Here is a 22,376-nt window from a genome sequence, read left to right as displayed (position 1 = left end):
TCAGGATCTCACGTCCGACTCCCACAGGAGCGAGCCGTCACCTGAGTCTTTCTGTTCGCATCACACAAGCCTTCTCCCACTCTGTTCCTGACGGTCTGTGTCGTGCCTGAACAGTCACCCAGCATCCCACCGAACAGGAACGGCCGGAAGCAGCGCGTCCGCAGACGCACCGCGACGCCAGCAGGCTCGCAGGGAAGGGCTTCGAGCGCCACGGGCTTGGGCAGTGCCTTAGACAAACACGCACCTGGGTCTCAGGAACCTCAGCAGTGAACTGAGTTTTACTCTAATGCTTGTCTTTGAAAACCAGTCATGCCCGGCTGGTGTGGCTCAGTGGCTGAGCATTGACCGATGCACCAAGAGGTCGCCAGTTCGATTCCTGGTCAGGGCCCAGGCCCAGGTTATGGGTCTGATCCCCAGTAAGGGGTGTGCAGGAGGCAGCCAGTCGATGTTCTCCCTCATCAATGTTTCTAGCTCTCTCTCCCTCTCCCTTCCTCTCTCTCTAAAATCAACAAAGGAAAAGAAGAAGGCAAGCCAGTCACCATAGCAGATGCAGACTGGACACTGAGTCAGGGTGCATATCTGTGTTTGGGAGCTCTGTTGTCCTCAGGCTGTGGGGGGGTAAGGCTGGAGTGGCCCAAGTACCTCTGTGTCCTGGGCAGATTTTTGCTTTTATGTAAAGTCTCCTAGGTACACAGCGTATATTCTAATAGAAAGGAATCTTGATGTGTTCACTCCTCGGGAAACTACTGAGCACTATAAAATCTTCCGTTTTTTGCTAAATGTTGGTTAAACAGACACTCAGCTGTGGCCCACAGGAAACAGACAAGCGAACAGTCAACCACAGCATGGGCGTCTCGGGCCGGAGGGGTGTCTGCAGGGTGTCTGATGCACAGAGAAGGGTGCTCACCAGCCCGACCGGGGAGGGCTCCAGGACTTGAAGGGCAAGGAAAATGGAACTACATGGACGCAAACTGTGAAGTCATTAAAGAGCCCCCTCACATGGTTTGAAAATAAAACACGGGGCAAGGGAAGTTTAACGAACCCACTGCTCTGGAAAACAGGACATCAAGGGGACACTCGGCGTGCGATGGCACCCACTGTCTCCTTCCATGCTGAAGCATGTGGAGCAAGGAATCACGCTGGCTCTGCAGCAGTCTCCGGAATGTTCCTACCGTGGAGATGGTGGCAGCAGACGCCGCGATCGTGAGCCAATAAAACCCCAGCGAACTCCTTGGCTCTGATTTCCCACTTACCTCCGCCAAGTGTTGGCGGAGTTGGGGTATGTACATTCCTTTTCGATTTATCTAATTTCCCTAAGAGCAATTTTCCCTCGGCCCCTCGGCCTACCCTCCTCTTCTTCCCTGATTGTCTGTGAGCTGGAGCGGAGGACTGGGCACGGGGAGCCCAGCGCTTCCCTCACCGCCCCAGGGACCGGGAGGCCCGCAGGAGCATCCAGGCCGGGCTGTTCCTCCTGCCCTAAGGGTGCAGAGGAAGCCCCTGGGCAGACGCTCCACGGGCTGCCTGAGCCCCTGGGATTGGCTGCAGGAGCCTAATTTGAGGATTCAATATTATAAATACTATCGTCACGTCTATAAACCACGTTCTCAGGCACACTCTTTATCAGTATTGACACTGACGTGCTGGTCTCCACCTGCTTGATTTCTTTATCTGTCTCTCCATTGGTTCTGAATGCAGGTGGGGAAAACAAGGGTGTCATTGGGAGGCACCCTCAAACCACGACAGCTCACGTAATAAATGAACGTGTTGGTCCCTAAGATAGTGATCACCTGAGGTACCCCGAGGAAGCCCCGTTTCTGAACCTGCAAAGCAGAGGGTGTGATCTTCAACCACATGGATGAGTTAACATCGAGAGAGAGAGAACTCCGAAGCCCATCCACAGAGAAGCAGGAAGGAGACAGAAGAGACCTATGGGCACGCCAGCTCCTGCGGCCCTGTTCCTAGGTCCCTGCCACCGTTCCGCCTTAGGTTCTGGACACTCTGATGCTAGCAGACATGGCCACTTCACGAGCACACACCCAGTGCCTGGCCTACAGGGGTTAATGCTCTGTGGTCAGCATCTTGGAGTCTCGGTAACTTCATCTTTGATCAGTGTTTTGTGAGTGAGGTCTCATGGGACAATGGAGCATGCATTGGAGTTTGGGGCCTCGTCTCGTGTGTAGCGACATCTCCCACCACCTCCCTGTATCTCTAGGATGGGATCTCAGCTCTCCATTGCCTTGATGCCTGGGGCCCTAGACCCCTCCCAGCCTCTCCCTCCCTGCCCAGACAACTGCTATACTCTGTCCCCAGCAGGGTCCTGTGCACAGACACGGGGCGGGGGGGGGGGGGGGGTCTGGGCATGCGTGTTCTGGGTGGTTCCAGGTGGAGCACGGCTGTGTCCTCCCAACCTCTAGCTGGCAGCACCTGGGTGCATTCTGTGGGTGTCGAGGGCACTGGTGGGGAGGCTGCAGTCCCCGTGGGCTGCCCACCTACCTGACTCGCCTTGCCTGCCCCAGTCAGATCGGAGCTCATTGGTCAGGGCAGAGGGGAGCCCTGTAGTCCATGGGCCAAGTTGGGGGACGAGCCTGGAGCTCCGCTGATGGTCTGCAGTCGCCCCAAGACTATCTGCATGGCCAAGGGAGAGACATCTAATAGCAAATAGAAGCGCCGTGACAGGTTGAGAAAGACATTGCAGAAGAATGGCGGAAGCTTTCCATTTTATTCCCTTCAGCCAGCAGAGTTTTCCTACTCTTTGAGCGAGGACCCCACTTTTGTGTTACCCTGGGCTCTGCAGGTGCCCAGCCACTCCTGACGGCAGACCAGAGTGCTGGCACTAGCACGCCTCCCCGGGGCTCCGTATGACAAGCACCTCTCCACAAGCCCCTTTCCGTGACATGGTATCGCTTTGCAAACTGTTTTACTGGGTTGAAAGCATTTGCTCAAATCCTTTTCCCACCCTACATGGTGAAATCTCCAGCAGCCCCGTCTTCTGGTGCCTGAAATGAGGCTCCAGACACAGAATTCACACTCACTGTATGTTTATAAACTGCATGTCAATATTACCAGTCATTAATACAAACACGTTTTCAAGGGTCAGCACATCAAGCCCCAGTGATGGGCAGAGCGAAGGCTCAGCCTCTCTGCTACGTATCGACACCTGCCTCGTTCCAGGGTACGCAGGGCTGGGTGAGCAGACAGACCCTCCCACGGGCGCCCCCAACCCCACATCAGGGCACGCAATCTGATCTGAAACCGTCTGTACATGTTTTCCTCACGTAACCCCAAATATTTAGCAGCAGCTCTTGCCTATTTTCAAAAGTGCTTTAGTCTGTTTACAAAACTGTCAGCAAAACATTTTAAATTATAGATTGGCATTGCATGCTCTCTTTCCTTTATTTTCTTTACAGTCTCTAGTTAGACTACCGAGAGAGAGAGAGACAGAGAGAGACAGAGAGACAGACAGAGAGAGAGAGAGAGACGATGAACACGCAGGGAGGAAGAGGAAGTGAAAACAAATGGAAGAGAAAAGGGGTGGGAAAGGGAAAAAAGAGGAAGGGCAGGGAAGGGAGGGAGAAGAGGGAAGAGACGCAAGGCAGTCGACTAGCTGGGTTAAATCGGATGGAACTATGTCTCATTCAAGTCTTCCCCGTGAAACAGAAAAATGCTATCAACCTCCCAGGGTCATGGTGGGAACTCAATGAGATGACATACGCGAACACGCCCAGCCAGGTGTCTGGCGTGTACATGCTTGTGACTGCTGTTGAAGCCGAACTGCTATCTTCCATCCACGTGAGAACACAAAAAACCATCACATGGGCGTCAGCCCCCAGGAAAGCCCATCTGAGAGAATTCACACCCACTAGCCTTGTTTGAGAAACAGCTGCCTTGTGTTTAGCTTATTAATAGAAGTGTGAACGGTGTTTATTTCTACCCAGATGGAGTCAATTCCATGAACAATACCATGTCTAGAAAAGCTCTTACACATGACAAAAAGAGGAGAAGAAGAAGAAGAAGATCAAGTTGTCTGGTTATCACTGTCCACCTCCCTCTGTAAATGTTTCAGTTACAAGTGGAAAAGTCACCTCTGAAATGCATGCCCCTAAACCAAGACACACATTTGGGTACAGGCACACCTAGGAGACACTGCAGGTTAGGGTCCAGACCACTGTAACCCAGGGGAGATGGCAATCAAATGAGGATTGCAATCAAGTGTCTCAATCATTTTGCAGGTGGAAGGTGTTTTCTTCAGTTTCTTAAAAGTGCAACCCCTGTGAAGTGCTCTAAAGGCAATGAAATGAGGTCTGACCACACTTCAGATCCTCCTCCTTCTTCCTCATCACACCACTAGTAATGCTGCCTTCACTGGTTATAGCATTTGATAGTTTAAACCTCTGTGGTATAGACGCCTTTAATAATGCTTGGCAATAACATGGTTGGATAGACACAGAAGTGGTATTAACCCAATTTTACTATGTAAAAATATAGAAGTTCCAACTCAGCAGTGATAAAATCAGGTCTAAACTTCCACTCTCCAACTTCTTTGCCAATTCTTCAACTACACTGCCCTGCCCCCAACAACACTCCCTTCCTCAGTGAGGGCAACACAATTGACCATGAGAATCACTGTAAGAATATTATTTTCCCTAATCCATCACTTTCAAGGAAAGGTGTCTTTCCAGAGTCTGTGGACACCAGGAGCATGATTTGAACTCATATTTTTCCCACAGCTGGACTCTCAAATTCCACAAAGGTGAAGTGACACAATGGCAGGAGAGGGCTCAGCAAACACAAACTCAGGGAACTAGTGCAATTAATATTATTTGACAAGGCAGCATAATTCTGAGACAAATGCTAAATTCTAAAATTGCATCCATGAGCACTGAGGCTGAAGGGACAGGAATGCAGTTGGCATGTTTGAGGAATGATGTGGTCACGAGAAAGGAGTGGGGAAGAGAAAAGAGAGAGGCCAGCTGGGAGGAGCCAGGGACCGGACGCTGAACCAAAGGGAGGAATTTGAATTTTATGCTCAACACAGATGGAAGCAAGGCACTGGCCTCTGAATGGCTGGGCTGCTACCAACACAGTGAGCGGCTGAAACTTTAGGCTTCCTCCCCAAGCACACACCTCGAGTGGGACCGTGCTCAGCCACCGGAGTGGTGAAAGCAGTCTGCCACAGGAGTACCCAGAGCCCAGGCTGGGCGGCAGCTCACGGCGCCCCCTCTGGGCAGCAGCCTACCTCTGCAGACGGTCCCGTTCCCCACGTAGCCCGGTTTGCAGGTGCAGCTGTGCCCCTGGACGGTGTTGGTGCAGATGGCGTTCTCATCACAGTTGTGCTGCCCGTTGCCACATTCGTCGTGTTCTGTCCACAGCGTGAAAAAGAAAGAGACACCTTTACGTAAGTTGGAATCACCGATATGGAAAAAATTAGCTGGAACTCCCCAACTAGGAATAACCGTGACTACCACGTATCAGGACCTCGCTGTGTACCTGCAGGTTCTATGCCTGCCGTGGTTGAAATCGACAACTCTAATAGGTGGGTGTTATTCTCCCCACTTTGCAGGTAAAGTCAATGAGTGTCAGAGAAGTCCAGTGACGTGTGCAAGGCCCAGGAATGATGTGCTTCTCTGAGGACATTGCTTCTTCCACGTTCTGCAAAGTTTTCTGCAGAGGCTCCAAGGCAGTGGTTCTCAACAGGAGGCCATTCGGGGTCCTCTCCACCCCATGACACGTTTGACAGTATCTGCCAATATTTTTTATTGTTATGATTTGGGACAGAGGATGCCACTAAAACCAAGTGGACAGAGGCCAGGGATGCTGCTAAGCGTCTTACAATGCACAGGAAAGGCCACCACAACGAAGAACTCATTAGTGCAAAATGTCAGTGGTGCTGAGACTGGGAAACCCTTCCTCTTAGGTTAAGAAGAGAGAAAGAGACAAACCCACATGAGGGATTCTGTGGCTTCTTTCGAACAAAGAGAGTGAACGTGAAAAGGAATACGGTTACTCCAGCCTGGCAAAGAAGCCCTGACCAACAAGTCTCTTCAAAGGACCAACGGTGTCACAGGGAATGTTGGCCGGCACGGGGCTGTGTTCAGAGTAGAAAAGTGATTTTCTCATAAGACTCTAAGGGCCTTCAGCAGTTTAACCCTAATTTTCCATAGGACCCATTTACATAGGGTTCAGAATTTAATCTCTGGGTTAAATCTATAGTACTATGCTTCTATACAGGGTGTGGCAAAATAACTTTATAGTTGTTCGCAGAGAAAATAATATAGTAATTAATGAATAATGATACAAGAATGAGCTCTATGTTTTGCATACTCACAACTTTAAACCTACTTTTGCGCCCCCCCCCCCCATATTCAAATAGTCTGACATCCCGAAAACACAGGACGTGGTGAGGTGGAGCTCAGACACTACAAAATAGACTGAAAGATTCCAAGTTAGAAATCAAGACTTCCCAGATAACTTCCTGTCTGCTCATAATCAGGAAGTTTAAAGTCATCTAGACCTGGCCGGTTTGGCTCAGCGGTGAGAGTGTTGGCCTGTGGTCCAGAGAGACCCAGGTTCGGTTCCCGCTAAGGGCACGTACCTCGGTTGCAGTTTGTCCCTGGCCCTGGTTGGGCCCTGTGGGAGGCAGCCACTCAATGTGTCCCTTTCACATCGATGTTTCTCTCTCTCTCTTTCTCTCTCTCCTTCCCACTCTATCTGAACAAAAAATGGAAAAATGTCCTTGGGTGAGGATAAATAAATAAATAAATAAATAAATAAAGTCATCTACATAACTACTCCACAAAGAAATAAACAAAATGGGAAAGTGTATATCCTTCGATCCCTTTAACATCTGCTAACATAACTTTTTAGAAATTTTAAGAAGAAAAATCAAGTAGGGTTATTGAATCATAAAAGGTTATAAAATAAGAGTTGAAGTCTCTGCCAAGCCTGTGTGGCTCAGTGGTTGAGGTCATGCACCAAGAGGTCACCGGTTTGATTCCCAGTCAGGGCACATGCCCAGGTTGTGGGCCCGATCCCATGTGGGGGGCATGCCGGAGGTGGCCAATCGATGTTCTCTCTCACGGATGTTTCTATCTCTCTCTCCCTCTCCCTTTCTCTCTCTCTAAAAATCAATAAAGAAAAAAATTAAAATTAAAAAAAAAAAAGAGTCCACGTCCCAGCTAGAAACCCCAACAAAATAACACTAATGGAATAAAACTAAAAATTCAATACAGTTTGTTAAGTATCGTGTCCTGTTAGATCAACGTAACAATAAATTGAAATATCCTCTATCTCCATTCATTTTTATCCGAGTTTCAGAGAGACCCAGGATTGAGAAAGGTTAAATTCTACCCCGTGGACCTGTTTCCGTCATGCAATTCAACTAAAAGCATACACATATGACCGGATGTAGAACCTTGGATTTTTCCAAAGACATTTCTTCTTTGGGCCTTCAGACCCGCCCGAACCCAGGCAGGAACGTGCATCGGTTCGCAAGCGCTGAGAAGGGAAGATTGAGGGAACCCACGTCTCATCTGCGCTCCAGTCATCTCCAGCGAACTCCAAGCAAGAGCATAACCCTGTGGACATCTGATCAAAGCCACAGACCTATCAAGCACCGGGTATGGGCAGGTGCAATACCAAATGATTTTAGGGACAAAAAAAATCTAAGAATGTAGACTTTGATTCCAAGAGCTTTCCCACCTCCTTATCTGAATTCACTTCATAACTAATTATTAGTGTGTGCACTGGGAATACAAAAATGAGCAGATATGATCTCGGCTCCCATGAACATGTTAATAGGGACCTCCAGACGGCAATATGGAACACAGGGAGGAGAGATAAGAGTTATAAGTAGGTGACCTTATAGTTTATCATACAAACAAAACATATTTTAGAGTCATGCTGCTAATGATTATACTGGGATAACAGACGTAAATCAGAACGACCTAAGCAAACCTGCAGGTGCGGCCATGCCAGATAAGAACAAAGGTGGACTGGGAGCTTGCTTCAGGAAAAACTTTCTGCTAACAGGGAGAAAAGTCTTCTTGCAAAATATAGTATTTGAACGACTGTTTAGAAAATGGTCATGAGCCCGGCTGGTGTGGCTCAGTGGTTGGGCACTGACTCATGCATCAGGAGGTCGCCGGTTCGAGTCCCGGTCAGGGCACATGCCTAGGTTGTGGGCCAAATCCCCAGTGGGGAGCATGCAGGAAGCGGCCAATCGATGTTCTCTCTCATTAGTGTTTCTCTCTCTCCCTCTCCCTTGCTCTCTTTCTAAATCAATAATAAAAACATTTTTTTAACAAAAAAAATGGTCATGATTTTATTAGCCAGAATTGCCCATGAAGGGTACTCCAAAAAGAGAACAGTGTGAACAAAAGTATTGTTTTATACAACATAAGTTTGGTCCATCCTGTCTACCTGATCTTCCTTTTCTTCAGCTTTGTTAAGGTATAATTGACAAATAAAATTCTAAGATATTTAAAGTATACAATGTAATAATTTGACATATGAATACATTGTAAAAGGATTCTCCCCATTGAGTTAATTAACACATCTACTATATACCTGGTCTTATCTCTTAATATTATTAAAGCAAACCCTCTTCTCTAATGAGGTGGCCCCATCACTGTTCTGCAAATGTTTCATCTCATTCCTCTTTGGTCATGTTGCTTCCCTGAGGCAAACTATTCTCTCCTGGGACAGTCGGAGCACCTGTGCCCTGGCCTGGCCTCACACACCCTGCACACACACCCTCTGACCGTGAAGCTGTCCACCCACTCTTCAAAGCACATACATTTTACCCTTCTTGAAACCTTTATAAAATTTAATATCTTTACCTCTTTGAAGGCAATCACATAGTGATACTTATGAGTTTTATCATGAATGTCTTATGAACTAATTAACTTTAAAGAGAGGAATAATCGTGTATTTTCTACAACCTTGACATTGCCTGACATCTTCTATAACCACCACTGCTTTATGGGAGGGTGTGGAGCCTCAAGAGTGCCACCCACTGGACTAAACATTGCACATCAGCACTTAATTATCCCAACAATCACGTGAAGTTAAGTCTGGCCATTTTACAATGAAGGAACTGAGACAAGAAGACACTAAATTCTGCCTAGATCACAAAACTAGTAAGCGGGGAGCTCGGATTTGTGACTCTAGACACCAGGGGTGACCTGCACATTACCGAGCGATAGAAGCAATCCAGATGTGGCTGAAGCTGAGCCTGGAGACGTGGGAGTCGTTCCAGAACGCCAAAAATAAAGACTGGTGCTTTTCCCCTATACTGGCCCCAAGTTCCCACTTAAGAAGTGACCTGTCCCCAAAGGGCACTTACTAGCTACGTGAACTCCAGTCACTCAGCCAATCTATGACTTAGTTGTAATACATACAATGTGCATAATAATAGAACCTGTCTCCTGGGGTGGTTGTGAGGATTCAATGAACTACTGCAGGTGAAATACTTGTCACAGCACATTGCAACTAGCAGGTGCTCCGTAAGTGGTAAGCTATTTTATCGTCATTGCTACTGCGAGCTGTTGCTACCACTGGTAGTGTTACTATTACCATTACGACTGCAATTACTTGTGAGCAGATTTAATTGTTAGATGGTGGCACAAACTGGTTAAGAGAACTTTCTCTTTCCTTTATAGGCTGGTAGTTCAGGCAGAAAGGCAGTGAGTAGACAGGCGTTTGAAGGCAAATTAGAATACCTCTTTGAAGATCCAAAGAAGTTATTTGCTGAGACCAAATTATGGCCCCCAAGAAACAAGACTATGCAAGGATTGGGAAGGTGAAGGATGTACGCTTAAGACTGTTGATGAGTTTGACGGCAGTGCATTTGGAGTGTCAGACCTCTCAGGACGAAGGATGATGATGAAGACAATTACTGTTATGCTGGCTAATATTTACTGAGCACTCAGGAAACACTGTCACTGTCATACGGTTCCTTTCTCCTTCTCTTTTCTCTTTTAAAGGATAGCTCAGAAGGACTCGAACTAATCCACCTCTGTAATATGTAATCAATGGCTATCAATAGCCATTGTCAATTAACACATTGTTTTCCTTAGAAAACTAATCAGGACCCTAACAAACTACTGAAACAGTCGATTCAGCTGTGGCTGCAAATGCCTGATGTTTAGGGTCTGGCTGGCTTGTGGCTTTACTTCATTCAAAGAAATCTTTTTCATATTTTACAAAATTGTTACAATAACCTCCCTGGGACATGCCAACCAGATCTTATTAGTCATATGTTACAGATGAAAAAATGGGGGTTTAGAACGCATAAGAGGCTTTTCCTGCATGTAGACAATGAGTTTTACGTCTGGAACTCAAACTCTCCTCTCGTCATTCCTTCTCCTGAATTCTTTCCAAAACCCCACTTTATTTTGGGATAAAAAGAATTTCTACAATGTTGGCCACAGTGTAGGTCATATTTTCTTTAAAAAAAGTAATTACAGACTGACAGGAAGCTGCAAAAGTACCAAGAGTCCTTCATTTCCTTCACCCACTGCCCTCAGTACCATCTTAGGAAGCTGTAGTGCAGTATCAAAACCTGAAAACTGACAGTGGTGTATCACAGCAAATGAGTCCACCGCATGCAGTTCACACTGTTTTGTAAACTGCATTCATTTCGCATGTATGAAAAGGCTACTTGCCTCCACTGAATTGCTTTTGTACCTTTGTCAAAAATCATTTGTTTACATTTGATTTGGTCTGTTCCTGGGTTCTCTCCTTTCCCACTGGTCTGCGTGTCTGCTCCTTTGTCACTTCGACGGCCTTGATTACTGCTGGTACACAGAAAGCACTAGCATCACACAGAGTGAGTCCCCCCACTACGTTCTCCTTTCTGAAGTCGTTTTAGTTGTTCCAGTTCCTCTACATTTTTACATACATTTTAGATTAAGCTTGTCCATTTCTATAAAACGTCTTATAGGGATTTTAATAGGAATTGTGTTAAGCATATAGAACAATTTGTAGAGAATTGACATCATTATAGTGAACCTTCCCATCCATGAACACTATTTACTCATTCTTTGATTTTTTCCATCAGTGTTTTATAATTTTCAGCATACAAACCTTGAACATGTCTACATAGACAATGATGTCACCTGTAAAAAGGACTAGGTGTGTTGCTTCCTTTCCAGTGTGTCTGCTCTATTTCCTTTCATTGGCTTGCTGCACCGGGTAAGACTTTCAGTACTAGCTTGCACAAGTGTGGTGAGAGTTGAAATCATTGGTTTGTTATCAATCTTAGGACAAAGCATTCCGTCTTTCGCCAGTAAGTATAATGTCAGCTCCACTCATACTGCCTGTCAGTGCCGGGTGGAGGCGGAGGTGCAGCCCCCTGCTGGGTGCCACTGCCCATGAAGTTGGGAGAGAGCGGCCTGCCCATCAGCCTTGCGTTGTCCGGCCGAGCTCCACGCTGCTGGGTGCAGCAGAGGCCGAGCTCCACGCTGCACCCCACCACCGACTTTAGTGCAGAGAGAGAGCCAGAGCTCTGCCCGCTTCTGCAAGCACCTTTTCCATTGCCATTCGACGAGGAGGAGAGGGCTTCGGATCCCTGAGGCCCCCCTTTTCCTGGCTCCCTCCCTAGGAGTTACGTCTTCCTGGAGCTTCATCTCCCCACGCCTGTTGGTGGCTTCAGGTGTCAGGCTTCTGCAGCTCCCCGGGGACAGAAGGGGAACGCATACCTTGTTGTTCCTCAAGGCCAAAGTCCTCAGTGGTCCAGCTTCTTCTTTTGACCTTCCAGAGTCTCCCTGCCGATCTGTTGTGTTATGTCCAAGAGGAAAGACCCACGAGGAATGGAGCTAGTCCTTCTTGGCCCGAAATGGAAGCCTTCAGTGGATTTACTTTTAAAGAAAGTTGTCATTTGCCTTGTCTGCTTTTCTAAATAGCACTAATAATTGGGCTTTTTCATAAACATATTATGAATACATTTACTAATTTAGCACATTTATTGAGCAAATATTATGAGCTAGATGCTGCTGTAAATGTGTCATAGCATTTATATGGAATAAGTATTATTATCATCACTGTTGTCTAAGTGAGGTTGTAAGTGGCCTAATGTTATGAACAGACTTAAACCAGGGCAGGAGAAAGAGAGCTATGTAGTTTTAGTCATTCTTGAAATCTCTTATAATCAATCCATCACCAAGTCTCGTTGACTTTTCTTTCTATGTATCTTTCAAATTCATCCCTTTGTCTCCATTTCCATCCCCCTCTCCATCCAAGCTACCATCACGTGGGTGACTGCTACAGCTTCTCAGTGGGTCCCCTTCAACGCATTCTTCATATTGCCCTTCGAGTGATCTTTCAGGAATTCAAATGCGACCATCTTGCCATCCTTTCTAAAACCCTTAAGTTTCTCCCCACTGGTGTTCAAACGTGAATAAACATTTCAACATGACCCCCGGGGCCCGTCGCAGTCTAGCCCCCATGGAACTACCATGTTCACTTTCGCTTTGGCCTGCCCTGCCCCCAGCGCCCTGCCCCCACCGCCCTGCCCCCACCGCCCGTCCCCATCTCCTTCCTCAGAAGGGCCTTGTTCTCGCCGGTCACAGGCACTTTCCCATGCTCTTCCCTCCTTGGTGTCTCAACTCACCTCCTCAGAGAAAGAACTCCTGATTTCCTTGATGGGAACTTCTCCCTGCAGTGTACTCATGTAACACCAGCACCTCTCCTTCACGGGGCTAATCACAGTTATCATTTTATATTTATTAGTGTGTCAGTGTTTTATTTATGTTTGTCTTCTTTATTGGAGCAAAAATGAGGATAGAAAATATATCTTTCATTTATTTATCCCTAGCCTCTAGCACAGCTTATGAAACTAGCAAGTGCCCAATACAAAAGGAAGAAATGTAGGTAGGAAGTAAGGAAAGGGGGGAGGCAGGGACAGGCAGAAGAAGAGACGGAGAGAAGAACAAAGGACAGGGGAGAAGAGAGGGCTATTGTCTTTGGCACCAAAAGTTGCAGGGAGGTCAAGGAGAATTAAGAGAAGGAAAAGGTAACTGAATCAGGCAGCTATGGGAAACTTCGGAAAAAGAGCTTATACATCCAATATAATCAGGTAGTGATATGTTGATATATCTATTTATCACAGCGACGCTGTGAGAGGAGGAGAAAGGGGTGTGTTTCAGGAGCTCTTTGAGGCGGGCCATTTGTTTCCCAAAGAATCACAAGAGACACAACCCCTAGACTGTGGGAAAATATCTGCAAGTCATCTATCTTATTAGTGCCTTGAATCCAGATTATATAAAGAACCTTGACAACCCAGTCATCAAAAGATAACCCAATTAGAAAACAGAATAAGTATTTAAACAGACGTTTCTCCAAAGAAGATATACAAATGGCTAATATGCACATGTAAAGATACTGAACATCTTTAGGAACTGGGGAACTCCAAAGCAAATCTGCTTCCCACGCACTAGAATGGCTGTAATAAAAACGACAGACAATAAGTGTTCGTAAGAATATGGCGAAATCGGATCCCTTGTGCACTGCTAGTGGGGATGTAAAATATTTGGGAATTACTTTGGCAGTTCTGCAAACTACTGAAGACAGGGCTCCCGCATGTTCCAGCAATTCCGCTCCTAAGTATCTACCCAAAAGAAATGAAACACGTGTCCACACACAGACTTGCATACAGATGTTCATATCAGCATTCTTCACAAGAGCCAAACTGGGGAAAAAACCCACATACTCATCAACTGATATGTGTACCACAAAAATGTGGTACAGTCATATAACAGTACTCAGCAATAACACAGAATGAAGCACTGCTACATACGACATATGTATCATGGATCAACCTCAAAAACATTTTGCTAAGTGAACAAAGTTGATCACAAAAGACCACGCATTACATGACCCCATTTACATGAAATGTCCAGAGTAGGCAAATTTATAGAGACAGAAACAGATGAGTGGCTACCTAGGGCTCAGTTACAGGGAACGAGGTATGACTGCGAATGGACACCCATTTTCTCCTTGGGCGATGAAAATGTTCTAAAATATGATTATTATAATGGTTGTACAACTCTGAAAATATGCTTAAGACCACCAAATTATACACTTTATTTTTTTTTTTATTAATTTGTTTTTGTTACAGATGTTTCTCCTTTTTCCCCCACTGACACCCTCCTCCCGATCCCTTCCTCCCCGCCGCCCTGTCCCCAGCATTGTCGTCTATGTCCATTGGTTGCACACACATGCATATACACTTTAAAGAGGTGAACTCGATGCTATGTAATTAGGTCTCAATAAAGCTATTACAATTATTAAGGAGAAAGTTCTGAAATAAGTTAGCACATTTATCTGTGTCATGTTTCCAGACAGTGATGTAAAGACTCATCAGAGTCATTCTTGGATGAAATGATCTCCTGCCAACGAGGATTAGAAATGTTAGTTATTTTACTAATATCCAAGAACTATGCCATATTTCCCTAATTGAAAAGCAGCATTTATTTAACAGTAATATCTTGAGGAAAAGTAATTATGTAGAAAATGCATGCATTGACTCTAAAATGATCCCCCGTTTCTTAAATGTGAAATCTGAAAATCTATGCCTTAGGCTCAACAAGAACATATGTTATTTATAATCTGACACAGTGCTTGAATTCAAGAAACAACTTTCTATGTCAAAATAAATACAACTCCGAACACCCTACTTGCCAGAATGGACAGCCAGATCTCATTTGTTATTAGGCTCCTTCCTACCCCACTCCAACCTCTGCGAGAACCCATTGCAGTCCCGGGGGTCTCCGACAAAGGCTTGTGGGAGAGCTATCTGATTTCTGCACTGGCTACTACCCTACTTTATCAAGAGGGGCTTGAAACCCTGATAATTCCCTGCTAAACAGAAGTGCTGAGATCTTTGCCAAGATCAGGTACCCCAGTATCAGCGCCCTAAATTTTGGGGTGTACCCCAAACCCATTCTCACCACCCTGGGGGAATACCACTTGAAGAACCTACAGATCTCCATCTTCCCTCTCTGGGGTCTAAGCTCCTTTGTTTACACCACTTTCACCTTCCCAAACACCAAACCCCACCGCGTTCCGGGCACCTCAGTGTCTCTGCAAATATGGACTCTTTCCATTGGCGAAGAGGCTCTGGGTCCCCAGGTCTGGAAGCTGTCCTTGACGCAAAGCCCTGAGGAGGGTTCTGGGCAGATGGATAGCGTAGTGGGGTTGAAGGGAAGACGGTGGGGACGAGGAGTGGAAGGGAACTAACTAGTTCCCATCCTTCCTTTGTGTGCGTGTGGTTTGCATAAAATAGTCTTTTATTTTTATTATAATATTTTATATGCATCTCTTCTCATTTCTCCATAGCAGTAAGAAACAAAACACAAAATAGAAAGTCAATCAAGTGCTTTTCTACTTGGATATATAGTATTATGTATCAAATATGGCAGGTTATATATACTATATATTAATCATTTATATGTGGTGTTTGCACATACATAGCAAGTCTATAAAATGTATGTTAAACTATTAACAGTGATTTACAATGGGGGATGGGTAGAGGATAAATGGGAGGCACTTATACTATTTATCCACTTTGTACTTTTTTTACTCCTTTATTATTTTTTAAGTTGATTTTAGAGAGAGAAAGAGGGAGGGGAGGAGGGTGGGAGAGAGAAACATCAATTTTGTTGCTCCTCTCATTTATGCATTTATTGGTTGCCTCTTGTATGTGCTTTGACTGAACCACAACCTTGGCGCATCGGGATGGCACTCCAACCAACTGACCTACCTGGCCAGGGCTGTTCACTGTGTACTTTTAAATTTTTTACAATCAACGTGTATCTCTGATTAGTAAACAATAAAAGTTTTAGGATTTTTGTGTTGTTTGTGATTAATTTTGTTTTTTAAGGAGAACATGGCTTCCGGATCTATCCAGGTGTGTATGGAGAAGACAAGGCTGTAGCAGCTGACAGATGGGGACAAATCCCACAGCGGTTTGACAAACCGTCTGCACAGCAGTTTCTGTATGTGTGGAAGGTGGACAATGCTGTCATGACCAGAGTAGAAAATTTGGTTTCGTTTCTATTTCCTCAGACCTGCACAGATTCTACTACAGAGATGTCCAAGAAGCATTTATATAATGAATGTTTATAAAAATACATTTTATAAAGCATCTTGTGTCAATTGGGACACATAAAATTGCGGAGGCCCTCACCACCACCATCCCCACCACCACCACAGCGGGGTGCCGGCCTGTGTTTTCCATGAACCCTTCCTCAATCATTCCAGGAAGATTTCACTAAGAGCTTGTTACTCTCCTTTATGTCCCCAAAGCTCTGAGTCCAAACCCAAGTGTTGTCATTGGCTCACTCTGTGATCTAAGCAGGAACACCTAATGTCTTTGAGCCCCTGAGCTGTCCCCTCAAATGGAAGCAAGGTGGCCCATCACACAGAGCTGTTGGAAGGATAACAGAGAGCACGGGACACGCCCAGCAGCGTGCCAGCCAGGTACCACAGGCTTGGTGACCGTTAGCTATGTTCCACAGGGATCCTTAGAAATGCATCACTAAAGTACAGAATTAATGAAAAGTGGAACTGCAGTCCACTCTTCCTGGGTTTCTTTTGAAACATCTAGTCCAACAGGAGTATCCAAAATGAGACTAAAAGAAAGAAGCAAAATGGTTGCTTGACTTTGGTTTAACAGAACAGTCACATAAGCGTCCCCAAAGTGACCCTTTTTCGGAGGCCCTTTATCTCTACTGTGAAGGGGTTGGTTTGCATTTCTTTGGGTTCCATGCCTACCCAGAGGAACTCGGAAAAGAACTATCTAAATGTGAAACATGACAAGGAAAACAATACCGTGTGGATAGTTTTCTTGATCACAGAAGTTGGCCATCTCCTTTGGGATTCTTGCTATGAATGAGTTGTTCTTTCCCTTTTGGAAGCAGGGTGATGGTGCAAACAACAGAAGAAACCTGGGAGAAAGATGGGCACAGGGGAGACGTGTCCTCTCCTCCCCTTCATGGGCACAGTGAAGCCAGGTGCGCCGGGGCCGGTGACGTAGGAGGCCCCAAAGGCAAAGAGAACAGACTCAAAGGGAAGCACAGAACCGCAAATGCGCTCACCCTATCGCCCTACTTTCCAGCGTGTCCCTTCATTCCCATGCCAGTCTTCCTCCATACCCAGCTGAGGGGGGTTGAATAGTGTCCCCCCAAAACTCATGTCCGCTGGAACCTCAGAATGGGACCTTAGTTGTAAACAGGGTATTTGCAGATGTAACAAACGAGGATGAGGTCCTACTGGACGACGGTGGGCCCTGTATCCAATGGCTGTAGCCTTCATTAGAGGAGAAGACACACAGAGGAAGGCCAGGTGAAGATGCAGTTTCGGGCGGAGTTCGGCGGCCCAAGGTCAAGGAAAACCAGGAGCCCCTAGAAGCTAGAAGGGGCAAAGAAGGGTGATCCCCCGGAGCCACTGGAGGGAGCATGACCCTGCCAACTCCTGGATTTTGGATTCTGACTTCCAAAATGTGAGAGGAAAAATGTCTGTTGCCTTCAGCTACCTTGTGTGTGGCCATTCGTTACAGCAGTACACAACATTGTGTGTAATTTACAGCATCAGGCACTGGGGTGGCAGGGACAGGCCAAGTCCTGATGTCCCTCACTGCTTCCTAGGAAGAGACTCTAGAGGACGGAGAAGACGGGGTGGGGGACGCAAGCCCACAATGACATCGGCAGATGGCGCTGTGGGGGAGGGGAGGACCAGTACTGGAGACTGAGTTTGAACCACAGTCCCCACAGGAAGCTGTTCTGAGATATCAGTCAGTTTCTTCACCCTCTGAGACCCAGTTTCTCCAATGTTATAGAATATTTTTTATTGGCTGATTTTTTTTTAGAGAGAGAGAGAGGAAGAAAGAGGGAGAGAGGGAGGGATGAGGGTAAGAGAGGAAGGAGGGAAGGAAAGAGAGAGAGAAAGAAACATCGATGTGTTGTTCCATTTATTTATACATTCAGTCGTTGCTTCTTGTATGTGCCCCGATCGGAGATCGAACCAGCAACCTTGGTGCAATGGGACGATGTTCTCACCAGCTGAGCTAGAGCTACCCAGCCGGGCCAATTTCTCATCTCCAAAGCACAGAGAATACTACTTACCTTGCTGAGGAGTTGTAAGCATTAAAAATTATTTGGAAGTTCAGATGGTGAGGTCAGTGCGTGGGGAGATTTCTGTGACTGACTGCCCTCTGGAGTGAAGAGGAGGGCGAACAGAAAGCAACATGTCTCGAGAACTCTGCGGTCCTCCCCCTGCCCTCGGCTGCCTTTTCTCCTCCCGATCAGACACGTAAAAAGAACAGGTTAAAAAAGCAACTTTCTTCAGTGGTAGGTAATTACTCAGCACCTATTCGATGCTCATAAGCACTAGGCACAGGGAGTACAAGGACAAGAATGGCTACTGGTCCTGTCCTACATCCAGAGACAAAACCACAAAACTACAGGCCCTTCTAACCCCCCCAGATGGTAAGTGCCAGACAATAATAATACACAGCCAGGGAACAGAATACAGGCAAGGGGTCAGGGAGGACTTCCTGGAGGAAGTGACACATAATAATAAGACTGACTGGGAGTTAGCCAGGCAAATGAGGCAGGGGGTAAACTTTGAAAATGATTGACTAGATAGGTAGATAAAGAAATACACAGATAGACAAATTTAGTCCACACTCCACACAGTGTGTCATTAGAACCGGGCAACAGAAAAAGTAACCCTGTTTCTACACATAATGTACACTCTGTGGAGGATTATTTTCCAAAATGGCCACAATAGCGTCCGATCTCCTGTACTATTCTACAATGCAACCTTGCTCCTCCCCGTTAACCAGGCCAGCCTAATTACCCTCCCTTTGAATCTGGGCTGCCTGTAGACACGTGTCTGTAACAAAGGAAATGTGACAACATATGCTGCGTGACTTCCAAGGCAAGGTCAGCAGTCTGGCAGCTTCTGGAATGCTCGTTCTCCGGATGCCCCATCTCAGAAGGTTACTGCCGGGCAGTGAAAAGCTGCAGACACTTGGCCGGACACAAGTCCATGCTCTAGTCCGTGGTCCCAGCTGAGCTCAGCCCTGGAAGATTATCAACCCAGACACCAGACATGTGAGGAAAGAAGCTTCAGATGATTCCATTTCTCAGCTGCCTGTCTCACCAGCCCCTAAAGTCTTCCCAGTGGAAGGCCAGATATCAAAGAGACAACATCCGTTCTTGCTGGAGCCTGTCTGGACTATTCACCACCAGAATTGATGAGCAGGGTAGACTGGTGCTTGTCTTACACCACTCAGTGTGAGGTGGCCATTACACAGCAGTCGGTAGCCAGGGCAGCCCCTGGGCTCTGAACCCAGGGCCTGGTGGGAATCAGGAGCTCTATGAGGTCCTGCAGAACTAGGCCAAAATGCAACCGAAGACTGTCGGTTCCTCTGAGACAGCCTTCTGTCTTCAAAGAGAGGGGGAGCAAAGGATGACTCACTATCTGTCCTCCATTTCACACCATCTTTATTCTACAGTCTTCCGTTATCAACGAACAAGGATGGAGCCCAAAAGGAACCCAAAGGATGGCAATTTTGCAGCAATCAAAATATATTTTCATCAACATCAATGAAATGATTGCCCTGGGAACTTCAACACACATGTTGACTGCACTGTCCAAACCTGTCATCAGATTTTATATCCAGCTCCCCTGGCTGATGGTGTCTGACAAGGTGTTCATAGGGGAGGAAGCAGAAGATCCTAGCAACAAAGCCAAAGGTTTTTCTGGAGAGTTTCCATAAGGCCAGAAGCATAGATAAAGGTCGAAGACAAGGTTCTGTCCTCCCTCGAAGGGGAAAAGTACTGTGATGAGAAATCTGAGCTCTGGTCACACACACGCTCTTAGGTTAAAGTCTCGGTTCTGCTCCTGAATGACTGTGTGGACTCTCACACTTTGATGGGTTATCCCTCACGCTGTTTCTCCTGGAGTAAGGAAAGGGTCGTGAGATGATAGGTAGGCTATGTTATTCAGATATTCATCATGCACCTGCTCTGTGTTTGTACCCTTCGAAGCTCGGAAAACAAAATGGTGAACAAAGATCACGCCCTGCTGTGGTGGAGACCTGCTCTAGTGGGGGAGACAACCAACAAAGAAATATGCAAAGAAATGTGTCATATAATTTGGGGTAGTGATAAGTAACAGGGGGAAATAAGAGCAGAATGAGGGGGTGGGGAGTGATGAGTATACTAAATTAGCTAAGAGGTCTGGGAAGTCTTCTCCGACAACATTTTAACATAGACTTGGATGAAATGATGGGGTGAACCATACAGTGATCCTGGGGATCAGCATAGTAGGCAGACAGAATGCCAAGAAGAAGGCCTGAAGTGGGAAAAAGAAAAGTCGGGAGGCCCGGGTGGCAGAAGCCGAGCGAGGAAATGGGATGAACGTCGGGTGTTGTGTGTAGCACGGGTCAAATCAAGCAGTCCTTCTAAGCCATCAGGATTCTATTCTCAGCGCGGTGGGAAGCCATCGGCAGGCTCCCCATCCCCCTCTATAGGAACTGCTTAGCACAGCACTTGGCATATTATAGCACAAGCTGAACAAGCAGTTGGGTTGTCACGTTGTTATGGATTTATCAAGGCAGGACAGCGGAAACACTCCCCATCAGCAGCCCTGTGTCAACCCCACATTCAAAGCAAGCGATAAGGGTCAGGCAGTGTAGGACCTGCAGACTCCACGTGGGGCTGATCTTTTTGGCTTGACACAGAGATGTAGAAACAAGAAAACCAAATGAAGCCTGGAAAAATGTCAGGCATTCTTCTTTCACACAGACTACATTGCTCTCTTCTTCCCGAACATTCAAGATGGGAAGTGATAATACTTTGTGCAAGAAAATATTGTTACCTGTTGCGGCTGAGTCACTGAGTAAACTCTCGGCCTGTTGAGGCTAAGACCAGGCCTTGTTTCTGTCCTTGATTTAAAGACCGACTGCTTCACTGTCTAACACGACAGCCACTAGTCACATGGGTCTATTGAGCCCTGAAAATACGGTTAGTCTGGATTGAGATGTCCTCCAAGTACAAAATACACACTGGTTTTCAGGACTTACTTCCATCAGTAAGAATGTCAAATATCTCAATCATTTTATATATTGATTACATATTGAAATAATATATTGCATTAAATAAATTTGTTAAATTTATTTCATTTGTTTCATCTAATTTTCAAATGTGACTACCAGAACATGTTAAGTTATGCATGGGCTAGCATTACACATCTACTGGACACTGATATATCAGGTGCTCCTTAAATGTGAGCAGGAAATAGAGGAACAGAAACATCTTTTTTCTTTTTTTTTTTCTGCATTCCTAACCAGGGGTGACACGTTAGCTTTATCTTGAAAGCCAGGTCTGTCTAATGGTGGTTGCCTGGAATGCTATATTAGAAAGCAAACAAGTCCCTAGCTTCCCGGGAAGACTGCCTGGGTTAACTTGTGATATTTACCATGGACACAGGAGGAGGATAAGACAGTCATATACAGTGTAATGATTATTTTTATATGAGAATAATAGCATCAATAATTTCTTGAGAATGAATTTTGGAGTGGACATGTAGTAGACGCTTCCTCTTGCTGGATATTTTCCATCCATGATTTTATTCTGTGTTTTACAACAACCTTGAAAGGGGCTAATGACCATCCCTGTTTTTAACTCCATGAAGAACAAAATTCAGAGAGGTTAGTTTCCTAAGCTAGCCAAAAACCAAGTTCAGGATGTGAATCAGCCGCATCTCTCCAAAGCTCACACGCTAAGCACAACTTGCCGGGTCTGCGGACGACATCCCAACAGCAGAGCTCCCTGGAATGCTGGACCCCTGGCCCAGACCACATGAGTCTCCGTCTTCTGCTCACTCCTGACAGGTGGTGTCTGACTTGCTCCTTGACTGGGATCTGTGCTGACCCACTATTAAGACAGCATAGAATGGTCTCAGTAGAGAGCACCCTCATGCCTTGAGAAGGCAAGTCTAGATCACTGGCCCTCAAACTTTGACCTCCACAAAAGTATGGAGAGCTTTTCAAACATGATTGCTGAGTCCTAGCCCTAAAGTGTCCCTGATGCGGTTGGTCCTGCATAGGGCCTGAGCATTTCAGTTTCCACTATGATCCTAAGTGATGCTGATACTTCTGGTCCAGGAAGCACACGTTAAGAATCATAAGGAATGGATCCAGCTCCCAGATAGTCTTGGCCGCACATTAAATCATCTGACGAATTTTTTAAATGAACCAACGTCTAGCCATAGATCCTATCAGCTGAATAAGAATCCCCAAGGCAGAGTCCAGACACAGCATTTTACATATCTCCCAGGACAGTTGTGAGAGTTGAAAACCACTGACC

General features: G+C 46.1%; 1 protein-coding gene across 3 annotated transcripts in view; it reads right to left on the bottom strand.

Moving 5' to 3' along the window:
- NELL1 (neural EGFL like 1) overlaps positions 1–22,376 on the bottom strand; it is a 765,989-nt gene that overhangs the window by 291,036 nt on the left and 452,577 nt on the right. For all 3 annotated transcript variants that reach the window (XM_036258486.1, XM_036258484.1, XM_036258485.1), the window contains one exon: positions 5,237–5,359. In XM_036258486.1, coding sequence (XP_036114379.1) covers positions 5,237–5,359 — 123 coding nt within the window. The remainder of the gene's footprint in view (positions 1–5,236; positions 5,360–22,376) is intronic.

This window comes from Molossus molossus, unplaced genomic scaffold (assembly GCF_014108415.1).
Source record: "Molossus molossus isolate mMolMol1 unplaced genomic scaffold, mMolMol1.p scaffold_m16_p_13, whole genome shotgun sequence".
Taxonomy (NCBI): domain Eukaryota; kingdom Metazoa; phylum Chordata; class Mammalia; order Chiroptera; family Molossidae; genus Molossus; species Molossus molossus.
Note: the sequence above shows the minus strand (reverse complement) of the source record. Positions and strands in the feature narration are given on the sequence as shown.